The 22,080-nt window shown below is 30.7% G+C and overlaps 1 protein-coding gene across 1 annotated transcript; it reads left to right on the forward strand.

Annotated features, from left to right (window-relative positions):
- Nucleotides 1–17,802: 17,802 nt before the first annotated feature.
- LOC109153372 (G-type lectin S-receptor-like serine/threonine-protein kinase SD3-1) lies at nt 17,803–21,427 on the forward strand. Its single transcript, XM_019301287.1, has 3 exons — nt 17,803–17,996; nt 18,815–18,900; nt 19,097–21,427. Exon 3 carries the CDS (start codon nt 19,142–19,144, stop codon nt 21,425–21,427), a length of 2,286 nt encoding a protein of 761 aa, XP_019156832.1. The 5' UTR covers nt 17,803–17,996; nt 18,815–18,900; nt 19,097–19,141.
- Nucleotides 21,428–22,080: the final 653 nt, after the last annotated feature.

A 22,080-nucleotide genomic window follows, 5' to 3' on the forward strand; every position in this document is an offset into this window, starting at 1 on the left:
CCGCTCATATATATATATATATATATATATATATATATATATATATATATATATATATATATATATATATATATATAGGTTCTGGTGCGGTTAGAATGCCTAGGTGCAGTTGTGCGGTTTAATCTGAACTATTCATTTCACTTAAATCAACGTTCAGAATTGTCAAAATTAAAAAAAAAAAAACACGCGTTGGCAATTTTGTAATTTTTGCATGTAGGTCAAAATTAAGGTGAGCGGATATGTGATTAATATGCGTGGGGTTTGTGCTTAATGTGCGTGAGGTTGTGCTTAATGTATGTGGAGTTTGTACTTAATGTGCGTGAGGTTGTGCTTAATGTCAATAGTTGTTGAAACTTAAAATCTGTGAGTTAATATATTAAAGTGCGTGGGGTTTGTGCTTAATGTGCGTGAGGTTGTGCTTAATGTGTGTGGGGTTTGTACTTAATGTGCGTGAAGTTGTGCATAATGTCAATAGTTGTTGAAACTTAAAATATGTGAGTTAATATTTAAAGTGCGTGGGATTTGTGCTTAATGTGCGTGAGGCTGTGCTTAATGTGTGTGGGGTTTGTACTTAATGTGCGTGAGGTTGTGCAGATGCTATCATTTGTGTAGACGCTGTGTAGAAGCTATCTTCTTCCCGACACGCGTTTTTTTTTTATTGATTTGAGCCGTTGATCTAAATTTGATCAACAGCTCAGATCTAACCGCACAACCGCACGGGAAGTTATACCCGCACCTGAACCCTTCCATATATATATATATATATATATATATATATATATATATATATATATATATATATATATATATATATATATATATATATATATATATATATAATTCAGTTCTCGTGCGATTGGGTGTCCCGTGCAGTTGTGTATTTAAATCTGAGCCATTGGTATTTCTTAAATCAATATCCAGGATTACCAAAATTATATATATATAAAAAAAAAAACGCGGTGACAATTTAGTAATTTTTGCATCTAGGTCAAATTTAAGATGCATGGTTTTCCTTCTTAAGGTGAGTGGTTTTTGTGCTTAAAGTGCATGGTTTTTGTGCTTAAAGTGTGTGGGTTGTATGCTTAAGGTGAGTAATTGTTGAATCTTAAGGTGCGTGGTTTTTGTGTTTAAGATGAGTAGTTGTTGAAACTGAAAGTGCGTCAACCTGAAGCTTAAGGTGCGTGGTTTTCCTTCTTAAGGTGCATGATTTGCATGCTTAAGGTGCATGAGTTGTTGAAACTTATGCGCCATTTTAAAGCCTTAGGTGCGTGGTTTGTGTTCTTAAGGTGCGTGGTTTTTGTGCTTAAGGTTTGTGGTTTTTGTGCTTAATGTGTGTGAATTGTGTGCTTAAGGTGAGTAGTTGTTGAAACTTAAGATGCGTGGTTTGTGTATTTAAGGTGCGCCATTTTAATGGTTAAGGTGCGTCAACCGCACAGGAAGCTATATACCGCACTTGAACACTTCCATATATATATATATATATATATATATATATATATATATATATATATATATATATATGACTAGGATCACGAAGGCAACTTGAAAGCAAAAATTCTGCACTCGTAGGCAAACATGCACTAGAAGGGAAAAAAAAGGTTCACTGGAATATTAAGTATTTTTTAAAAAAATTTCTTACACAATAGTAAGACACACATACACTCGGATACAAAGACAATCTGACGTACTTAAAATTACAATAATGCCATTGCAGGGTTTTTAATTGATCCTCAATTTGGACTGTTAATTTTGGACTATATCTATGGTTGAGATTTATGCCTATTTTTGTGGCAAATTATGCCCTGGACCCGTGTCCATATTGAATTGTGGACACGGGCCCAAAACGACGTCGTTTTTTTTTTTAAAAAAAACGCGTCATTTAGTTATAAAAAAAAAAAAAAATCGCGCGCGTTTTGCCGTTAACGGCGTTATTTTTTTTTTTTTTTGGATTATGAATGTACAGTTATGCCGTTATGAATGTACAGTTATGCCGTTATGAATATACAGTTATGCAATTATGAAATTATGAACACAGAGCTCTAACATTATGAACTTACAATTATGAACATATATAGTGATAAAATTATGACCATGGAGCTTTAAAATTGTGAATATAGAGCTTCGAAGATTATGAATGTACAGTTATGAAGTTATGAATGTACAGTTATAGAGTTATGAATCTACAGTTATGGAGTTATGAATCTACAGTTATGAGATTATGAATCTACAGTATGGAATTATGAATGTACAGTTATTGATCGAATTATGAACAAAGAGCTCTAACATTATGAACTTACAATTATGAACATATAGTGATAAAATTATGAACATAGAGCTCTAAAATTGTGAACATAGAGCTTCGAAAATTATGAATGTACAATTATGGAGTTATGAATGTACAGTTATGGAGTTATGAATGTACAGTTATAGAGTTATGAACGTACAGTTATGGAGTTATGAATGTATAGTTATTAATATATAGTAATAAAATTATGAACATATACTCTTACAATGAAGCGGTCTGAGATTTAAAAAAAAAAAAAAAAAAAAAAGAGAGAGATAACAGTGCCTAACGGCACTGTTACCCGTGTCCAGCAAGCATGCTGGACACGGGTCCAACGCATAACGATTGTATTTTTGTACCTAAAGACTTCCATTGCATATGATCCAAATTTTATATATATATATATATATATATATATATATATATATATATATATATATATATATATACTTAGGATCCCATGAGAACATACCCATAAGAGAAAACTAATAACAAATCTCAATTTTACATCTGTAAAAATTCGATAGATATGATCAGATTTTTTTTTTTTTTAAATGTAGTAACATTTTTGTAATTATCATCAATTTCACCATGCAAATTTTAATATTTAAATATGTAATCTTTAATAACTAAATGTGCAAACTTGGTAAATTTTATAAAATCAATGAAAAAATTAAGTTTTAAATCTAAATCGTAAATGCTAGACTCGTAGTAAAAAGTGAACTACTAAACCAAATAAAAACAAAAACTCAGTCATAAACTCTAAAATCGAAACCATAAGTGCAATGCATTTTCACATTTCTGCAAGTGCAATCTTTTAATACTAAATATGCAAAATGTTAATACTAAATGTGCAAACCTGAAAAAGTCTAAAAATTGTAGATTTTTGTGTTCAAGTTTGTATTGTAAAGTTGATGATAATTACGAAAATGCCACTGTTTTTTTTTTTTTTTAATCTAACCTGGTGTGTTCAATTTTATATATAAGTAATTACATGAGAATGTTATTGGATTGTCTGCATAGGCTTAACTCAATGGTTTAGTAAATGATGTTTGAAAGAAAAAATCAAAGTTTGTACATTAATAACAGTAATATGGGGATTATGTATAAAGTGGATAGATGGAAGAATGTTATTGGATTATTAACTTGCATAAAGTGGATAGATGGAAGAATGTTATTGGATTATTAACTTAAACTTGAGGTAGTATCATACTTTTTTTTACGTTAATTTAAAGTAGAGCTAATAAAAGTTTGAGTTATGATTAATTTAGACTTAGACTATCTTGAGCTTATTTATGAGCTTATAGTTTATTTTAAGCTACTAATGAGCTATAAGTTCTATTTCGTAATGTTTCTAAAATAAGCTCAAAGCTTCCTAATTTTTTTCATCTTTATCCTTATAATTTTAAAGAAATAACATAATTTACGTACCTCTTCCAATTAAAATTCTTTTCTCTTCTCCTTTATCCGCAACTTTCGTCGCAATTATTATTATTATTATTATTATTATTATTATTATTATTATTATTATTATTATTATTATTATTATTATGAGATTTACAACAATATTGCTACTTCATTATAAGATGCTAGATTATGATTATGCTAATAGTTTTATTTCAAAATGTTAATTTTTTTTTTAAAGACAAAATGTTAAATTTTAATATGTAAACAAACTAATTTAAATTTTATGAAGATGTCCTTTTTAGTCTTTTTGCATTTATCATCTTATCAAAAAACTAATTTTACCAAACACTTTCAATCATAACAGCTAGCTTAACAGCTCTTCAGTTTTCAGCTCCGAGCTTATAGCTTTTCAGCTTTCAGTTCCTTTTCAGCTTTCAGCTCCTAGCTTATAGCTTTTCAGCTATGTTTGCCAAACAGAGCCTTAATTTCACTTTTGGTCATGAGTATTGGGGTCTTGTTAATTTAAATTCACGACTTTTACTCTGCAAAAAAAAAATTCACGACTTTTAAAATTGTTAATTTAATTTCTTAAATATTCAATTTTTATCAATTTTGATCGTTTCAGCCAAATTGTCGGCCAAAGCTTATCAGAAAATATTAATAGGTAAAATAAAGAGGGTATTTTAGTCTTTTTACTTCTATTTTATTTCTTATTTAAAATACCATCATTATTTTAGCTATTAATATTTCCAGTGAGTTTTAACCGATAATTTGATCAAAGTGATAAAAATAGACAAAAATTAAATAGTTAAGGTACTAAATTGTTAGTTTTGAAAGTCGTAAGTCATGGCTCATTAATTTAACCGAACTAACATTAAAACCTATAAGAGCGGGGTTCTCAATATTTATTGATTTATTTAGAAAAGAGTTAATTTCATGAATGGTTAAAGTCATAAGTCATGGCTCATTAATTTAACTGAACTAACATTAAAACCTATAAGAGTGGGGTTTTCAATATTTATTATATTGATTTATTTAGAAAAGAGTGAATTTCATTAGTGGTTCATTGAGTATTGTCACGAGCTTCCACTAAAACTTGATCTCATGACCCCTTATATGAGAGAGTCACTATATGACATTTGAGTTCAAAGTGCTTGATGTCCCTTGACTATTGATCTTTATTAATTTTTATATCATCAACTTTCAATTTAACCATAAATTGATTATTAGTTTTTTCTAAATTTAATTCTCTAATTAATTATTATTTTAATAAACATTAAAATTAAGGGTAATAATATAAGATTAGCAAGAAAAGTTTTCAATATTCAGGTAAATAAGCTTTGGTCAACACTCAAACGTCCGTTTCGTGACGTATATGTGGTCATATTCGGGGGACGGCAAATACGGAGAAAAGTCGTTGGCTTTCCCCTCCGGTCATAATTTGAACTGTGGATTTTTTATTTATTTATTTTTTTTGGGTGGTAAATAATAAATATAATTTTTGTTTTCTTATCATTTTTTAATACAAGGTATGAGCCAAATAAAAATCAATCACGAACTATTCTGGCGGTAAACAACAGGCAAACTCCTTCAGGTGGATCAACAAAAGCTAAGATGTCCAAAATTTATATTCGTTGTTCATAGTATACATTTATTTTAGGTATAATAATTATGTTCTATTTTTACTTACTTGGCTACCCATGTTTTCTAAAATTAATAACTAATGTTATATCGAATTAAATTACCTTAATCTTTTTACTTTTTAGGATAATTATCAATCAAGTTGGTTCAAGTTTAACTTTTTGTATGAATTGTTTATTGACTTTCTTGTGAATTGATTAGCTAACTTCACCTAAAGTGTACATTCAGATAGTAGCTGTGAATTTTTTTATAAATCAAAGTATACATTTTTTTAACCGTTAAAGTTCCTATAAGATATATTTTGTGTTGTTTCTATTAAACTTTAATTTAGAATTTGATATTTAAAAATTCAATTAATAATCTTTATGTATATATTTTGTGTATATTAAAATTAAAGTTCTTTAAAAAGTTGAATCTAAAAAGAAATATTAAATTAGCCTAAGAAGTCTAAAAATTAAAATGCATAATGTCAAGTCAATAATCACCACGATGCAATTAATTACGAAGTATAATATTTATAAGATAATTAAAATGTCTATAGATTTTTAATATATACTTTTAAGGAAAGTCTATCAGTATTCAGATAGTACCGAATGTAATTATATACAATATTTTTTTATTTTTTATTATATTACCGTGTAAAATGTTACATATACTCCAATTTTGTACTCACAATTTGTATTTCCGCACATAAAATTTTGATGTAGACACTTGTATTGGGACTCACATTAACAAAAAATAATTTATCAGAATTCGTGGGAGTAAAATTTAGAGAGTAAGTTTAAAGAGTACATGTAGTAAAACTCTTGTAACAATAGTTTATAGTACAATACAATCATATATTTGAAGGATCATATGATAACGCATGACAAACGTCATCCATCCATCATAAGTAATTCTTCATCCCCTAAATATTACATTTTGATTTGAAAGTATTACAATTTGAGTAAATACCACCTATGGTCCCTCGAGTTTGGTGGCATCGCCATCAATGGTCCCTAACTTCCGTAATTACCATCTGTCATCCTCCGAGTTGTCAAAAGTTACCTTCTAGCGTCCTTCCGTTACTTCCTTCCGTCTCAGCCGTCAAAATGGAGGGTAATATTGTCATTTAACTTATACAAAAAGAGTTAATACCAGCCAAGGTCCCTCGAGTTTGTTGGTTTGGCCATCTTTAGTCCCAAGTTTCCATATTCCATTATTTTCCTTCTTTCATATTCTCTTCTTCAAATGTATTATTATTACTATTATTTATAGTTATTATTAAATTCTTATTATTATTACTATTATTTAAAGTTATTATTGTTATTATTAAATTATTATTATTGTTATTGTTATTATTATAGTATTAGCATTAAATTATTATTATTATTATTGTTATTATTATTATTATTATTATTATTATAATATTCATATTCATATTATTATTATTATTATTATTATTATTATTATTATTATTATTATTATTATATTATTATTATTATTGTTATTGTTACTATTAAATTATTATTATTATTATTATTATTGGTGGTTTGGCCATCTTTAGTCCCAAACTTGGCCAAACAATATTAAAGAAAGTTGGTGGTTTCTCAACTTCCAACTCGAACTCCCTCTTCTCCTATACAATATTAAAGAAAATTTACAAATGAATAGGGGTCATTTACTTAATTTATCTGTTTTTCCATTTCCAGTTTTTCATTTCTCCATTTCTCCAGTTTTCTTTCTCCATTTCTCCAGTTTTCCTTCTCCATTTTTTCAGTTTTCCATTTTTCCATTCCTCCAGATTTTTATTTCTCTATTTTTCTGATTTTATTAAATACACTCACCCTATATAGCATTTGCACATTTCTACAACAACAATAATAATAATTTAATAATTTAATAATTTAATAATAATAATAATAATAACAATAAATAATAGTAATAATAATAAGAATTTAATAATAATAATAATAACAATAACAATAACAATAACAATAATAATAATAATAATAATAATAATAATAATAATAATAATAATAATAATAATAATAATAATAACAACAACAACAACAACAACAACAATAATAATAATAATTTAATGCTAATAATATAATAATAACAATAACAATAATAATAATAATTTAATAATAACAATAATAACTTTAAATAATAGTAATAATAATAAGAATTTAATAATAACTATAAATAATAGTAATAATAATACATTTGAAGAAGAGAATATGAAAGAAGGAAAATAATGGAATATGAAAACTTGGGACTAAAGATGGCCAAACCACCAAACTCGAGGGACCTTGACTGGTATTAACTCTTTTCGTATAAGTCAAATGACAATATTACCCTCCATTTTGACGGCTGAGACGGGAGGAAGTAACGGAAGGACGCTAGGAGGTAACTTTTGACAACTCGGAGGATGACGGATGGTAATTACGGAAGTTAAGGACCGTTGATGGCGATGCCACTAAACTCGAGGGACCATAGGTGGTATTTACTCATTACAATTTTTATTAAAAGTATCACATTTTCCTAATAAACATTACATTTTTTCTTATAAATAATAACCAATTAATCCATTATAGTATTATACTTTTTCTCATAATTATTACATTTTCACTCATAAGTAGTAATCAATTACTCCGTAATTTATCTATTATTAATATTGCACTTTTTCTCATAAGTAAATCTTCAATCCTTAAATATCACATTTTTATTTAAAAGTATGACATTTTTTATTCAAAAGTATCGCATTTTTTCTTATAAGCAGTGTTGCAAAAATCCCGTCTAAGCGCAGACCGGCCGCCTAGCGTATCATCATAATCAGTGTTCTAGGCGGCGGGCCAAGTTTTTCCATCAGGGTCAGGTTGAATTGGCATCCCTACTTTGTGGTTCGCTAATTAGGTAGTGGTAATCCACCCCTGTGGTTGGGCCCTTTGGGCAAAATTCATTCATTTGCTTATTTAGTTCATTTTCAGTCATTTTGTATTATTTTAAATGCCTCGTACCTTATCAATCTAATACACTTCTCGTACCTATTACCCTATATTAACCTGGTTTTATGGTGAGTTTGGTCTAGGGGTGTAAACGAGCCGAGCCGAGCTCGAGCTCGTTAATGAAGGCTCGGCTCGAGTTCGAGCTCGAGCTCGATCGAACTCGAGAATTGATGCTCAAGCTCGAGCTCGGTAATTTTCGGGCTGAGCTCGAGCAACTCAATTGTTCGAGTTCGAACTCGAATTCGATCTTGAGCTCGAGTTTGAACTCGATTTTGACATTGAATTTGACCTATTTAAAACTTTTGATTAAAAATTCAAACTACTTTGTTTTATCGATACATAAATAATAGAAATCTTTTAGGGATTTTGAGTTTAAAATTTTAATTTCTAATTGTTATTTATATATTATTATTATTATTATTATTATATTATATTATATAATATTATGTATTATATATATTATATATTATATGGCTCGCGAGTGGCTCGACGAGCCACGAGCCTAGAATATCTAGGCTCGGCTCGAGCTCGAACCGAGCTTTGACCGAGCCGCTCGTGAGCTGCTCGGCTCATTTACACCCCTAGTTTGGTCCATTAAAAACCATCAACATGTTTTTAAAAAATTGTAGAACTCTAATATACTATTTAATCAACATAATGATTTATCGCACAAATAAAGTAATAATTAAACAATAAAAACAGGAGGAGATAAACAAACAAGTTTTTGTTTACAAATTAACTCTCGCTTTAGTCTTTAATTATATTGACATTTTTTAAAATTTAACTCAATTAATTCTTTAATTACATTGTATTATTAACTTTAATTACAAGTATATTATTTAGTTCTTTGTTACTAATTTAGTTTTATCATTGTAAAAACTAGGATTTTAAGATAAATGATTATTACGTTAACAATATAATCATCAAAGTTAATGTTTGTCAATTAACAATTATGCTTTGGTAGTTAGATCTAATAAAAATGTTCAATATTAATATTCTCACTGGATTGTCCAAACACCTTAAAAGGAGTCTCATTATAGTCAAATAAGAAATTGATAACACAATTAATCTCTTTGATATACTGATTTACCATTTTAATAACTTTCAAAATATACGGAGATGAGATAGAATTGATAATAAATAACTAATTTTGAAAGCGTTGTAAAAAAAAATACAAAATATATTCAAATTATTAGTTGAAAATTGAATTTCAAAAATATTATTCTAATTAAGGGTTAAATACGTAGTACAATTAGGTATTGTAGCTTCTAATATATTAATGACATTTTTAATATAATATGTTTCAACCTTATCAGTCAAAGAGGATCTATGACAAGATTTCATATTAAATATATATTTTTTTTCTAATATCAAACCCAATTTTATAGTATAAAATTAAAGTACCAAGGTAGTTGGAAGTTGAATTAATGGTACAACATTATATATCATACATGCCCTTCAAGTTTGTGAAATTATAATTTATGGTTGGACATCTAGTGATTCTAGTCTCTACATTCCAAATAATATAAAGCCAAAATTATCAAGCAAGAGTATAACAATTATTTAATTTTAGCCCCTTAAGTTTTTGAAATTGTAGAATCACCCTTAATGCGTGATTTTTTTTTTAAACACTCGTGATTCTTTACAACATAGTATCCAAACACGTGACTACCTATTTGGAATGGTAACAAATGTGTCATCACTCTACATTACTTGGCCCCTTAATGCATGTTTAGTACAATATTGGGTACAATCATACAGATATACAACCTATATTTCTTAATTGAAGAAATTTGTTATTATTTTGGATAAAAAAAATTAAATAAACAATAATAAAAAAACATGTTTACTTGTACAATTCTTCGTTTTGAAGAGTGGAGAATTAAAAATTTTTTAAAAAAATTAAAGCAATCATAGTCATAGTATTTTATAACAATTTAGACAATAATAATGACAAAAAAATAAAAAATAAATAAAATGACGATTTTGGTTCTTCAAAATATGAGTAAATAATGAATTTAGTCCCTTAATTATATATGTAAGTACATATAGTCTTGAGTTGTCAATAATCTAGTGAAATTAGTTCATGATATAACTGCAATGTTAATTTTTATCATTAAATGCTCAAAATTTTAACTGTTTATTTTGTATGATAAATTTAAATATTTGCATCCTTAATAAAATCAACTTTGCAATTAAGAGAGTGTAGACTAGTGAATATTTAAAGAACAATGTTATAAAATTTATAAACATAACCTTGAAATGTTGGAATTTTAAACATTTACCAATTAAAATTAATAATTTGTAATCTCAACGATTAACTATACCATAATATTGACAATTAGGAACTAAACATAGTGATACATATAAATGAGAAATTTTTTTCATTATTTGTCTATAATTTAAAGACCAAAACTATTATTTTCCAAAAAAAAAAATTTACACTTTTGAAAATTTTGATATTGAATTATTATAAGGTTAGCATGATCACTCAAGGTGTTACATACATCACCACTTTATGTTTGAGTTGTCAAACATTAAAAAAAAAAATGTTAGGTTATAAAAAAAAAAAAATTAATCAATTTTGGAGGCTCAAATATGAAATATCAAGAAAAGTGGGACCCAAAAAATCCACCAGACTACTAGAATGGTCAATTAATGTCATGTGTCCTCCTCAACTCTTCACCCCAATAGGAAGCCAAGGCCTAAGGGTATTGCATCCGTACAGTCCATATGTATAAACATAAAAGCCTCATTCTCAAAAAAAAAAAAAAAAGAAAAAAAAGAAAAAAAAAAAAGCAACAGGTGTCATACTGTCATGTGTGCAATTATAGGATTAACTGGGCCCCACCCTTTGTGTACTATGAAAGGGAAGCCATTCAATCATTCATAGCCCTTCACTGCATCCTCCTCATCCTATTCATTTTCATTTTTTCCTTTAAATGCATTATTTCATTTCACCACAAAAAAATTTAATTTAATTTTGACAGGAACTGAAGATGGGGGCAATTAGGACAACACTAGATGAGATTATGAATGACCTATGGAACTAATATGCCTAATAATCTAATTGTGCTGACTTACGAGCTAGGTAAGTTAAACGATAAACGATTCAAGCGTTTGAGTTAACCTCGAGGCTTTAAACGGTAGTTAACATCTTGATTAGAAGTTATAATTAGCTAATCAGGGACTAGGGACTTAAGTTGTAATTAGCTAATCAGGGACTAGGGACTTAATTTGATTGTACTAATTTGTCATTATATTACTTATTCAATCTTTGACTCTTCTAGTATGTACCATATTTTCAAAAATCAAATATATTAAGTTGTTGATGGTCGACTTTGAAGAATTAAACTTAGTAATTAAGTTAGATATTTTTTCTAGTACTACTATGTTTATACATACTTTTTTAACTTATTGAAGCACAAAGAGTTAGTGGCCTCAATGGAGTTCAAACATGGTGACCTTCCATTTGAGAGAGCCACAAATGTGTCATCAAGCTACAAGCTACTTGACTAGTAAGTTATATATAATATCAAATAATTAAAAATTAATTAATAAAGTGATGTTAAAAAAAAACCTATATATTATTGTGCATTCATTATACGATCAATGCACAACATAAAGTTGACTAGATGCAAAAATTATTAAATTGTCATCACATTTTTTTAAAAATTTTGGTAATTTTGAAATTGAAATATATAATAGTTCAAAAGAGTGTTAATTGAAATTAATTTAAGGATAATTTTGAATTTTTATCGACATATAATTTTTTTAAGATTTTATTTTTTAAAAAAAGCAGTTGGACTAATTCCGGAATAGTGCTCATTCAAATTTTGGGCTCCTATATGAAATTTAATTATAAATTAATTTAATATTTTCTAATATATATATATATATAATATATGGAGTATCTATTAATTGAATTATTATATTAAATGATTGTAATGATTAAGTGGATTTAATGTTAAATATTAATTTTGAAATTGTGAGTTCAAATCTCTGCTCATGTATGCAAGAAATTTTTTTTTTCTCTTAACTTTATCAAAAAATAAAAATCCAAGTTAGAGGACCCCTTTCAACATTGGGTCTTGGGCGAGTGTCCATACATGTTGCCCGCTCCTCTGGGCCGGCCCTGCCTTCAATTGTTACCGTGATTGTACTTTCCACTCAAAGCTTGACAAAATCTTTAAAATATCATGAAAATTTCATAAAACCTTAAATGAGAGAGATAGACTACTTGTAATTTTGTAATCCACATTTTGATTCCTTCCTCCGAAAGAGTTTATAAATGTTTCTATATATGAAGAAGACCCTTAATTGTTAATTTTGAAATATTAAATTCTCCTTTGATTTTTGCGGATCTTCTTTGTATGAATGTCTACAAATTGCTTTGAATGAGGAAATAAGAAAGAGTTAGTACCCAAAATCGTCCTCGACTATAGTGGTTTTTTTCAATTTCGTCCTAAACGACTTTGGTGACCTAATATCGTCCCAGACTTTTGTGTTTCGCTCAATTTAATCCTCCATTTGTTATTCCGTCAAATTGGTGTTAAATAAATGGACAATTCAGTAATGTCAATATTGATCTCTCTTTACTTTCAACTTGTGAAGTGCGAAATTCCTCTTTCTTGTACAAATTACACCCAGAATTACTCCCGGACCTGCAAATCAAATTTTATATTTGCAGTTTTAGGAGTAATTCTGGGAGTAATTCGTAAAAAAAAAAGGATTTCGCAGTTCACATGTCTATGAGTAAAGAGATGCCAATATTAAAATTACTGAATTGTCTATTTATTTAACACCAAATGGACAGAATAACAAATGAGGGACTGAAGCAAAAACACAAAAGTCTGGGACTAAATTGAGCGAAACACAAAAGTTTGGGACGATATTAGGTCACCAAAGTCGTTTAGGACGAAATTGAGAAAAACCACTATAGTCGAGGACGATTTTGGGTATTAACTCAAATAAGAAATGGAGATTGTGGAATTACAAGCATATCTCTCTTATTTTATATTTTATAAAAATTTCATGACATTTTAAGAATTTTTGTTGAGTATTTATTAATCCTATATATAATAAAGCAATATGGTCTTGTGAAAATTAAATGGTGATAATCAACATTTAATTTTCACAAGACCATAATAATATTGTTATTGTGAAAATTAAATGTTAATAATCAACATTTAATTTTCACAAAATCATAATAATATTGTTAATTATAATAACAATAATAATAATAATAATTGCAATAATAATAATAATGATAATAATTTCCACGGACAATTTCTAATATATATATATATATATATATATATATATATATATATATATATGTATGTATATATATGTATGTATGTATGTATGTATGTATGTATGTATGTTTATTTATTTATTTATATTTCAATTTCTACTGGCAAATTATTGTGTGAACGATGATCCACATAATTGTATGGATCATGAATATCAAATACATTTTTAATATATTAAAAATACATTATTTTTATATTGAATGTACCTTACATACATATATAATGTACCCTTAGTATATTTAAAATATACTTTTTATTACATGCAACCCCAAAGTTCATAAGTTTGAAATTAATATATGGCATAGCTAGGCAGCCTAATATTTAAGATTGTTGATGTGCATATTGAGGACTACGGAGACAAAGACGCGTTATTCGTGGATTCATCGGATACTATCCAACAACACTCTCCAACTTAATTGACGTGAAGTGGCTTAGTAACATTAAGATTATATTCTCGAATTATTAGTTCTCATCTTTTATTGATTACACACTTAATTCGATAGTATTTGGAAGAAAAAATCAATGTTCGAACTAAGATTGTGATTTTGGTCTTTAAAGGTCAATTGTATGTTGCTACATCTAGAGTTAGAAATCTCAAAGGTCTAAAAATTTTGATCCGTGGTGACTCTAAAATTGTAATTCAATTACTATTGTAGTTTACTAAGTTCTTAAAAAGTTGTAATATTAAATACTATGTATTAATTTTTTAATATAGTTTAAGATTTGTAATAATCACCCACCTTAAATATTATTTTAATTGTAAATATATTTATGTTCATAATTTTATCATAGGAATTCACATATAATAATTATTAAATAACAAAAATTTTATATATGAATAAACCTCATATAGAGTATATTTTTATAACATATTTTCCGTGCATCGCACGAGACAAATACTAGTAAAAATTAAAGCACCATCATAATAACAATTTAAGAGTAAAAATAACTAAGAATGAGGGATTGAATTTGAAAGTAGTCTCATATATACTCTTACCTAATTTCCAAAAGTAAAAGGTGTGGGTTGTTTAGCTGGGCGGCTAATTAATTAGTTATTAGTGGTAAGTGCATGGGTTGATAATCCATTATATTGTTTACCTACTCCTACTCATCAAGATAATGACCGGTGAGCATAATATGATATGATATGATGGAGATGATGATGTGCATGCCCACTTTTATTTATTTCCAATCTTTGTTCTTTTCGACATTATTCTTGCTAAACTCCCTCTTAAACAGACTTTCCTTCCACTTTATCTTTCCGTTTATTACACCACATTTAATTCATTTCATTTGTTTCCTTATTTTTTGTTTTCACGATATGTTTATCCGTAAATTAAGTGACCTTACCATGAATTAATAAGTAATATGTGTATCTAGTAGAAGACAACTTCAACTAAGATGATCGGATAATTGATTTGATAACTACAAAATTCCAAGCACGAGTGCATCCATAGGGTGGGAGGGGGAGGGACAATGGGGACAGTTGCCCCCTCTCACCCGCCCCTCTCCACCCCCTTATATATAACTTCGCTCATACTCATACAAAAAATTCTAGTTCCGCACTTGGTTCAAAGTTTGAATTATTGTGGGATTTGTCTATTGATCTTCTTAGTTTGAATCGATCAACTATATATGCATGAGAAATCTAGACTGGTTTACCTCATTGTGGTCCTTCATCAGTTAGGGTCACACGGTGGGCAAAGTAATATGCATATCCAATAAAAAGATGACATGCATGTTAGGGAGTGACTAATAGAGAATGATAATTGTAGGACGTAGGAGTCTCTAGCATAGTTTATTTTAAAAATTTGGGTGCATCTATTATATTAACTGAGATTTTTTTTTTATTTATAAAGAAAAAATGGGAAAAAAAAACTTTTACTTCACATTTTTTCAATTTGAAAATAGAAAGTGGAGAATGAAAAATTGAAAATTTAAAACACGCACACTCTAAATTAACAATTGAACAACATAAAATAGTTGTTTGTTAAGGGATACAATTATATATTGCACAAACAATTTTTTTATTTTTTATTTATAAATGAATCGCAAATTTTTACCACGGTTAGACTATAATATTTTTTACTTTTAAATTAGTGTTTATATAAACACGCATAATTCTTTACAAGCAATATATGTTCTATACTTTCTCAATCTTTTTCAATTTAAAAAAATCAATACCCTTCATGAGTTTAATCTTGTAACTACCTATGGGGGATAGTTATGCTGTGGGCTCGTGCCCAGCGTGCTTCATGGGCACGGATAACAGTGCCGTCAGGCACCGTTATCTTCCCTCTTTTTTTTTTTTTTTTTTTTTTTTTTTTTTTTTTTTTTAAATTTAATTTCAGACCGCTTCGTTATAGGAGCATATATTCACAGCTTTGTGTTCATAATTTCATAACTGTACATTCATAATTCCATAACTGTACATTCATAATTCTATAACTGTACATTCATAATTCCGTAACTGTACATTCATAATTCAATAACTGTAAATTCATAATTTTCGAAGCTCTATGTTCATAATTGTAAGTTCATAATGTCAGAGTTCTATGTTCATAATTTCATAACTGTACATTCATAATTCCATAACTGTACATTCATAATTCCATAACTGTACATTCATAATTCCATAACTGTACGTTCATAATTCCATACTGTATATTCATAATTCCATACCGAACATTCATAATTTTCAAAGCTCTATGTTCATAATTGTAAGTTCATAATTCCATAACTATACATTCATAATTCTATAACTGTACATTCATAATGTCATAACTGTATATTCATAATTTCATAACGAATATGCCGTTAACGACGTTTCGAACAATTTTTTTTTTTTAGTTAAAACAGCGTCATTTTCACGGAAAACGACGCCGTTTTAGCGCCGTGCGCACCTTGCAAGGTGCGCACGTGCGCATAGCATAATTTGCCATTTGGAATGGTAACATTACCAAACCTAACATTATTTATAAATTATAAGTTTTTATAGTGCCAATTATCAGTGGTGCAACCCAAACCATGTATATATATGGATCCAAATTTAAATATTTAGCTTGGTTTGGGCTTCTCTAACTAAAGTTTCCCATATTCTTCATGGACTGGGTACTTTGCGGATTTCAAGTTTAACACACACACACATATATATATATTTGTATAGTTAATATAGAGTTTATTTATTACATATAAATTATATTTGTGTTAAATATAAATTATAATTATATTACAAATTCAAATCTAATTATTTAAACATAAATTATATACAAGCACACATGAAGTTTGTTCAAAACATTTATTCTCTTTAATTAGTAGAGGTTCTAATTCGTAACTAGAAGGTTTGAAGTTCAGGTTTTGGATTATACAAATAATTAAAAATATTTAAAAATAAAATATTTAATTAATATATTAATAAGAAATGAGCTGGTGGGCTGGCTTATTCAACCTGTGTTTAGCCGGATTGGAATAAAAATCTCAACTTGTATTCGAAACTCGGCTCGTTTTTTTCCTAGTCTGTATGAGTCGGGCTATTCCGTTTTAACCGTTCTAGCGTAACTCGTAGGTGTGGTCTAACTGGTCCCAACAGGCTCGTGCACTGCACGCTTCAGCTAGGTGAGTAAAATGTTTTTTTTTTTTGTTAGAATTTTCTTCCCTCTTTTCTTCTTTTCTCTCTCCACATTTTATTACATGTTCTTCCAAAAATCATCAAAAAAAAATTACATTGTTGAGGTTGCTCTACCTTAGAGAATCTCATATATCAATCAAATTTAAAAAAAAAAAAAAAAACTTTTACCAATAACCTTGATCTAATTAAGCGGAAACGTCATTATCATCATCAATAGTAGTATAGTACATAAATGTCTAAACAAGCTTTCACCATCTTCTTGTACTGCTTTGTTATGTCGAGGTAAAAATGGCATATGCATTGAAACTTAAACTTGGCTAGTTGGCTGCACCTTAAAATGGGGTGCACAGAAATTTCCTTAAACTACAAGGCCATATAATATGCGGACATTCACATTCTGAGATCAATGGTCAACATAGTCAAAGTACAACTCACGTCGCTGTGTCTGAGCTGCTGTCCACAATCCAATATAAAATTCTCAAAAATTGAGGAGAGAAAATAATGATTTTTTTTGAAACGGAGAGAAAATAATGATAAAAATGAAGACAGGAGTAATTACATTCATACCATTCCAAATAGCGGCGAGCTAGCCTGCGTCTCTGTTCACACTCCACCCTTTCAAGTGAAGCTCACCGTGTACCCATCCATCCGGAACCTTCTGTCTCCGGCGAGCTTTCCGGCGAAGACTGGCGGACCGTATCTTCAATGTGATCAATCTTTCTGTGTTTCCCGTGAGTTACTTCTCCGTCATTCAGAGACCCTGTACTCTGAAACCTCCAAAGCTTTCACCTTTGCTTTCTTTGAATCTTTTTCTGCTCATCTTGATAAAATGCTTTACATTTGTTTCATCGTTTGCTTGTTAAATACTGGGTTCTCATTTTCTTCTCTTTTTTTGCCCACATTAGGATCTGTTCTGGAATGCTTTTTTTGCAATTGCTATTTTTGCAAATTTTGCCAGGTGATTTTGTTGTTCATAGTCTCATTGAATATAGCCCTGAAATTTGAGTCCATTTTAATTAAACATCTAAATTTGGGATGCAACTTCTTTACTTAATGCATATGGTTATGTCTCCTCTGTCTGTGTATGCATTCATACTAGGAAGTCATAAAAGCCATGTCGGGGGGGGGGGGGGGGGCGGGGGGTGCATGTTGACTTTTGATTTTGATTTTGATAATGTTTAGTTATGTGAAGCTTTCAGCTTTGGATCCTAATGGTAGTGATTTGAAGCTTTCAACTTTGGTTGCTACCAAAACTTTTTGTCTGTGTTGTCTCTAAGTTGTGAAAGTGTGATTGAATATTTGAATATACTTATGCTATCCACAGATTGACCCAGCTTGGGTCCCATGACAGCAAAAAATTTCAATTCAATGCCCTACCAGTTTGCTTATTTTTTTCTAAATAATATTTGTTTTTGAGTCCTTTGAGTTGCTGTGTTTATAGTTATGTGGTGGTCCATCTTTGAAATTGTTTATGTTATAAGGTCTTTGATCGAATCATTTTTTGTGGATTTCATGGTTCTTGACTTCTCACATGTTGATTTTCTTATAGACAAAAAGGTGAACTTTTGCTGTATCTGGGAAGCACCTACAAGGCCCTAATCAGCTCCTCTTTCCAGCTCAAATGGCATCTTTAAGGTACCTGTCTTTGAATGTTACCTTATTCAAACATGTTTATATCCTCTTACTCTTCTGTTTTCACTTCCATTGTTCAAAGTGGTTGCAAAATGTTGAAATTAATAGACGAATTGAATTATAGGATTTCTTGTACTGGCATTGTAAAGCTTAACATGTTTGATGTTCCTGTTCATCCACTGTCTTTTTAATGCTGCAGGGTAGGGGGTGTTTGAGGGTGTTTGAGCTGGAAGTCCATTCAAGCATGATTAAACTCGAGAGAACTGCAATCAGTTCTGTTTTGCTGTTATGGATCTCTATCCGGTTCTTGTTTTCTTCAGTCTCGTGTTCACAGATTCCATTGGGTTCCAGACTTTCTTCGCTGGAGAATAGCTATTGGGTCTCGCCAAATGGGTATTTTGAAATTGGATTCTTTAACTACTCCTGCCGACATACTTTTGGAATACGATTCAGTTCGAGTTTTTTCCCAGACAATGAACACGATGCAGTTGTTTGGGTTGCCGGGGCTAACATTAGAGTTGCTGGCGATTCATACGTGGAGCTAACCCATGACGGGGAACTGATTTTGTACAGCTCTGCAACTGGGGGAATCGCTTGGATTAGCAATAGTAGCAATGCTGGTATCGAATCAGCTGTTCTTCGTGATGACGGTAACTTTGTACTACTAAATCAAAAGAACGAGGTTGTTTGGCAAAGTTTCAGCTCACCGTCTGACACACTTCTCCCTGGCCAGAATTTGTCAGTTCCCAATTTTCTTCGGGCTTCCAGCAAGAGTCCAGATGATAGTCATTACACTCTTTATATGAATGCTTCTGGGGAGTTGCAACTTAGGTGGGATGGCAGTGTCATTTACTGGACTTTGGGAGATCCTTCTCGACCGGCTGTTCGAGCCATACTTAACAACGAAGGGATCTTTCAAGGTCATGACCAAAGATCTAACGTTATTTGGTCCATATTTGGACAAGACTTCAGTGATAGAGATGTGAAATTTCGGTTTCTTAAGCTAGATTTTGATGGCAATCTTCGACTATACTCGTGGAGAAATGATTCGAGGTCATGGAGATCAGTCTGGCAAGCTTTTGACAACCAGTGCAAAGTCTTTGCAACTTGTGGCCTCCATGGCGTTTGTCTCTTCAATTCAACCGCCTCCCACATTTGCGATTGTCCATTTACTTCCACAGGTGACTCGAGCTCGGAGTGCTTGGTTCCATACCAACCAAATTGTTCATCTGGAATCTCCATGATTCGACACGACCACATGTTCTTATATGGAATCTTCCCTCCAAATGAAACGGTGGTACAAACGAGTTTGCAGCATTGCCAACGCCTCTGTGAAGAAGACTCGCTTTGTTATGCTGTGTCCTTCGTAAACGACGGGGTTCCACAGTGTCGAATTAAGAAATCCCAGTATGTTAGTGGTTGGGTAGATCGTTTGTCGAGTTCAATCTCTTTTGTCAAGACTTGCTCAAATCCTATTGCTGTTTTGCCCACCGAAAAGGACAACAAAGCAGACTCGTCGTCAGAAATCTGCAAACTATGTCTTATAGAAGTTTCCATGGCATCGGTTCTTGCGTTTATTGTGATTCAGTTGGGGATTGGGCTTTACATACACAGACGTAGAAGATATGTTGGGAAGAAAGCCGTTTCCTTGAATCTAATGCCTAATGCTAGTGGTTGTATCGTGTTATCCTACCTTCAAATCGAGGAATTGACGGGGAATTTCAAGAACCAAATTGGACCAAAGATGTTCAAGGGCGTACTTCCAAGTAAGAGGTTAGTTGTAATTAAAGATCTGAATATTTCCATAGAGGAAAGAAAGTTCCGAAATGCTGTTCTGAGAATAGGAAATATACATCACAGAAATCTTGTGAAACTCGAAGCTTTCTGTTGCGAGTCTAACTATAGGTTCTTGGTTTACGAATTTGCCAAGAACGGGTCCCTGGATAAGTGTTTAGGAGATCCTAAAATTTGCAAGAGACTGACATGGAGAAAAAGAATAAATATATGCCTAAGTGTAGCGAGAGCTGTGTCCTACTTGCACACCGGATGTAGAGAGTTCGTAAACCACGGGAATCTGAAATGCGAAAACGTGGTTTTGGATAATGGTTTGGAAGCTAAGGTGAGCGAGTTCGGGCTGAGGGCACTTCTACCCGAGCCATCCAACAACGAGGGTCGAGCAGAGACAGATGTTCGAGATTTTGGTACGATGATGTTAGTTTTGATAACTGGGAACCAAAATGCTTGTAAATGGGCATATGGCAAATGGGCTGGAGGTGAACTGGAGACAATAGGTGATAAACAAATAGAAAGCGGGATCGATTTAGGTGAGCTGGAACGTGCATTAAGACTGGCGTTCTGGTGCCTGCAGGCTGATGAGCGAATGAGGCCTTCAATGGGAGAAATCGTGAAGGTATTAGAGGGCACGCTAGCTGTTGATCCTCCACCGCCTCTTTTTGGTCACCCGAATCAACACCCAGCTCCAAAAGAAGAGCCAACACCATCACCCTCGCCATCTTCTCCAGGCACGTAATATAGTCCCAAATTGAGTTCAAACGTACATCCTGCTTGGATAATTTCTGTATAGTTTTGCTAACTGCTAGGTGCCATTTAACTTGAAATTAGGATGGCCATGAATGTTGTTCTTATGAAACTCCATTTTTGTTAGATTCCCTAATCAAAATTTAACTTGCATTCCAAACCTGATGCATTTACATTACAATGAATTGAAGTAGTATTTCCTAGTATCTGCATACAGTTACAATGTATACATCTTAATTACTACTCCGTACTAGTTTACAAATACATGGGTGTTGAATTGGCTGTCAACATATCTGACCATGTCAAATGTTAAATGTTGGTTCAAAGTGGTCCTTAATCCTCATATCCACTAGCTGTCATCTGGTTCTAAAGTCCAACCTTAAAATTGGATTCTTGCTACCTGGGTTGTTTGCATCTGGTTTTCAGACAGTGAAAGCCCTGCAAATACTATATATATATATATATATATAGGGATCGTTCAAGTGCGAAGGCTCCCCTAGGTGAAAGATAGGGTGAAATCTGAGCTGTTGATCTAATCTAGATCAACGGATCAAATCAAGAAAAATTATTAAAAAAATCGCGCTTTGCCAACATGCATGCAAATGATTAACTGTCTCAAACTGATACACCTTAGATATAAAACTA

Source organism: Ipomoea nil, unplaced genomic scaffold (assembly GCF_001879475.1).
Source record: "Ipomoea nil cultivar Tokyo-kokei standard unplaced genomic scaffold, Asagao_1.1 scaffold0268, whole genome shotgun sequence".
In the NCBI taxonomy this organism is placed as follows: Eukaryota; Viridiplantae; Streptophyta; class Magnoliopsida; order Solanales; family Convolvulaceae; genus Ipomoea; species Ipomoea nil.

Coding starts and splice junctions, on each gene's coding strand:
- LOC109153372 (XM_019301287.1), top strand. CDS start 19,142: ATGATTAAACTCGAGAGAACTGCAATCAGTTCTGTTTTGCTGTTATGG.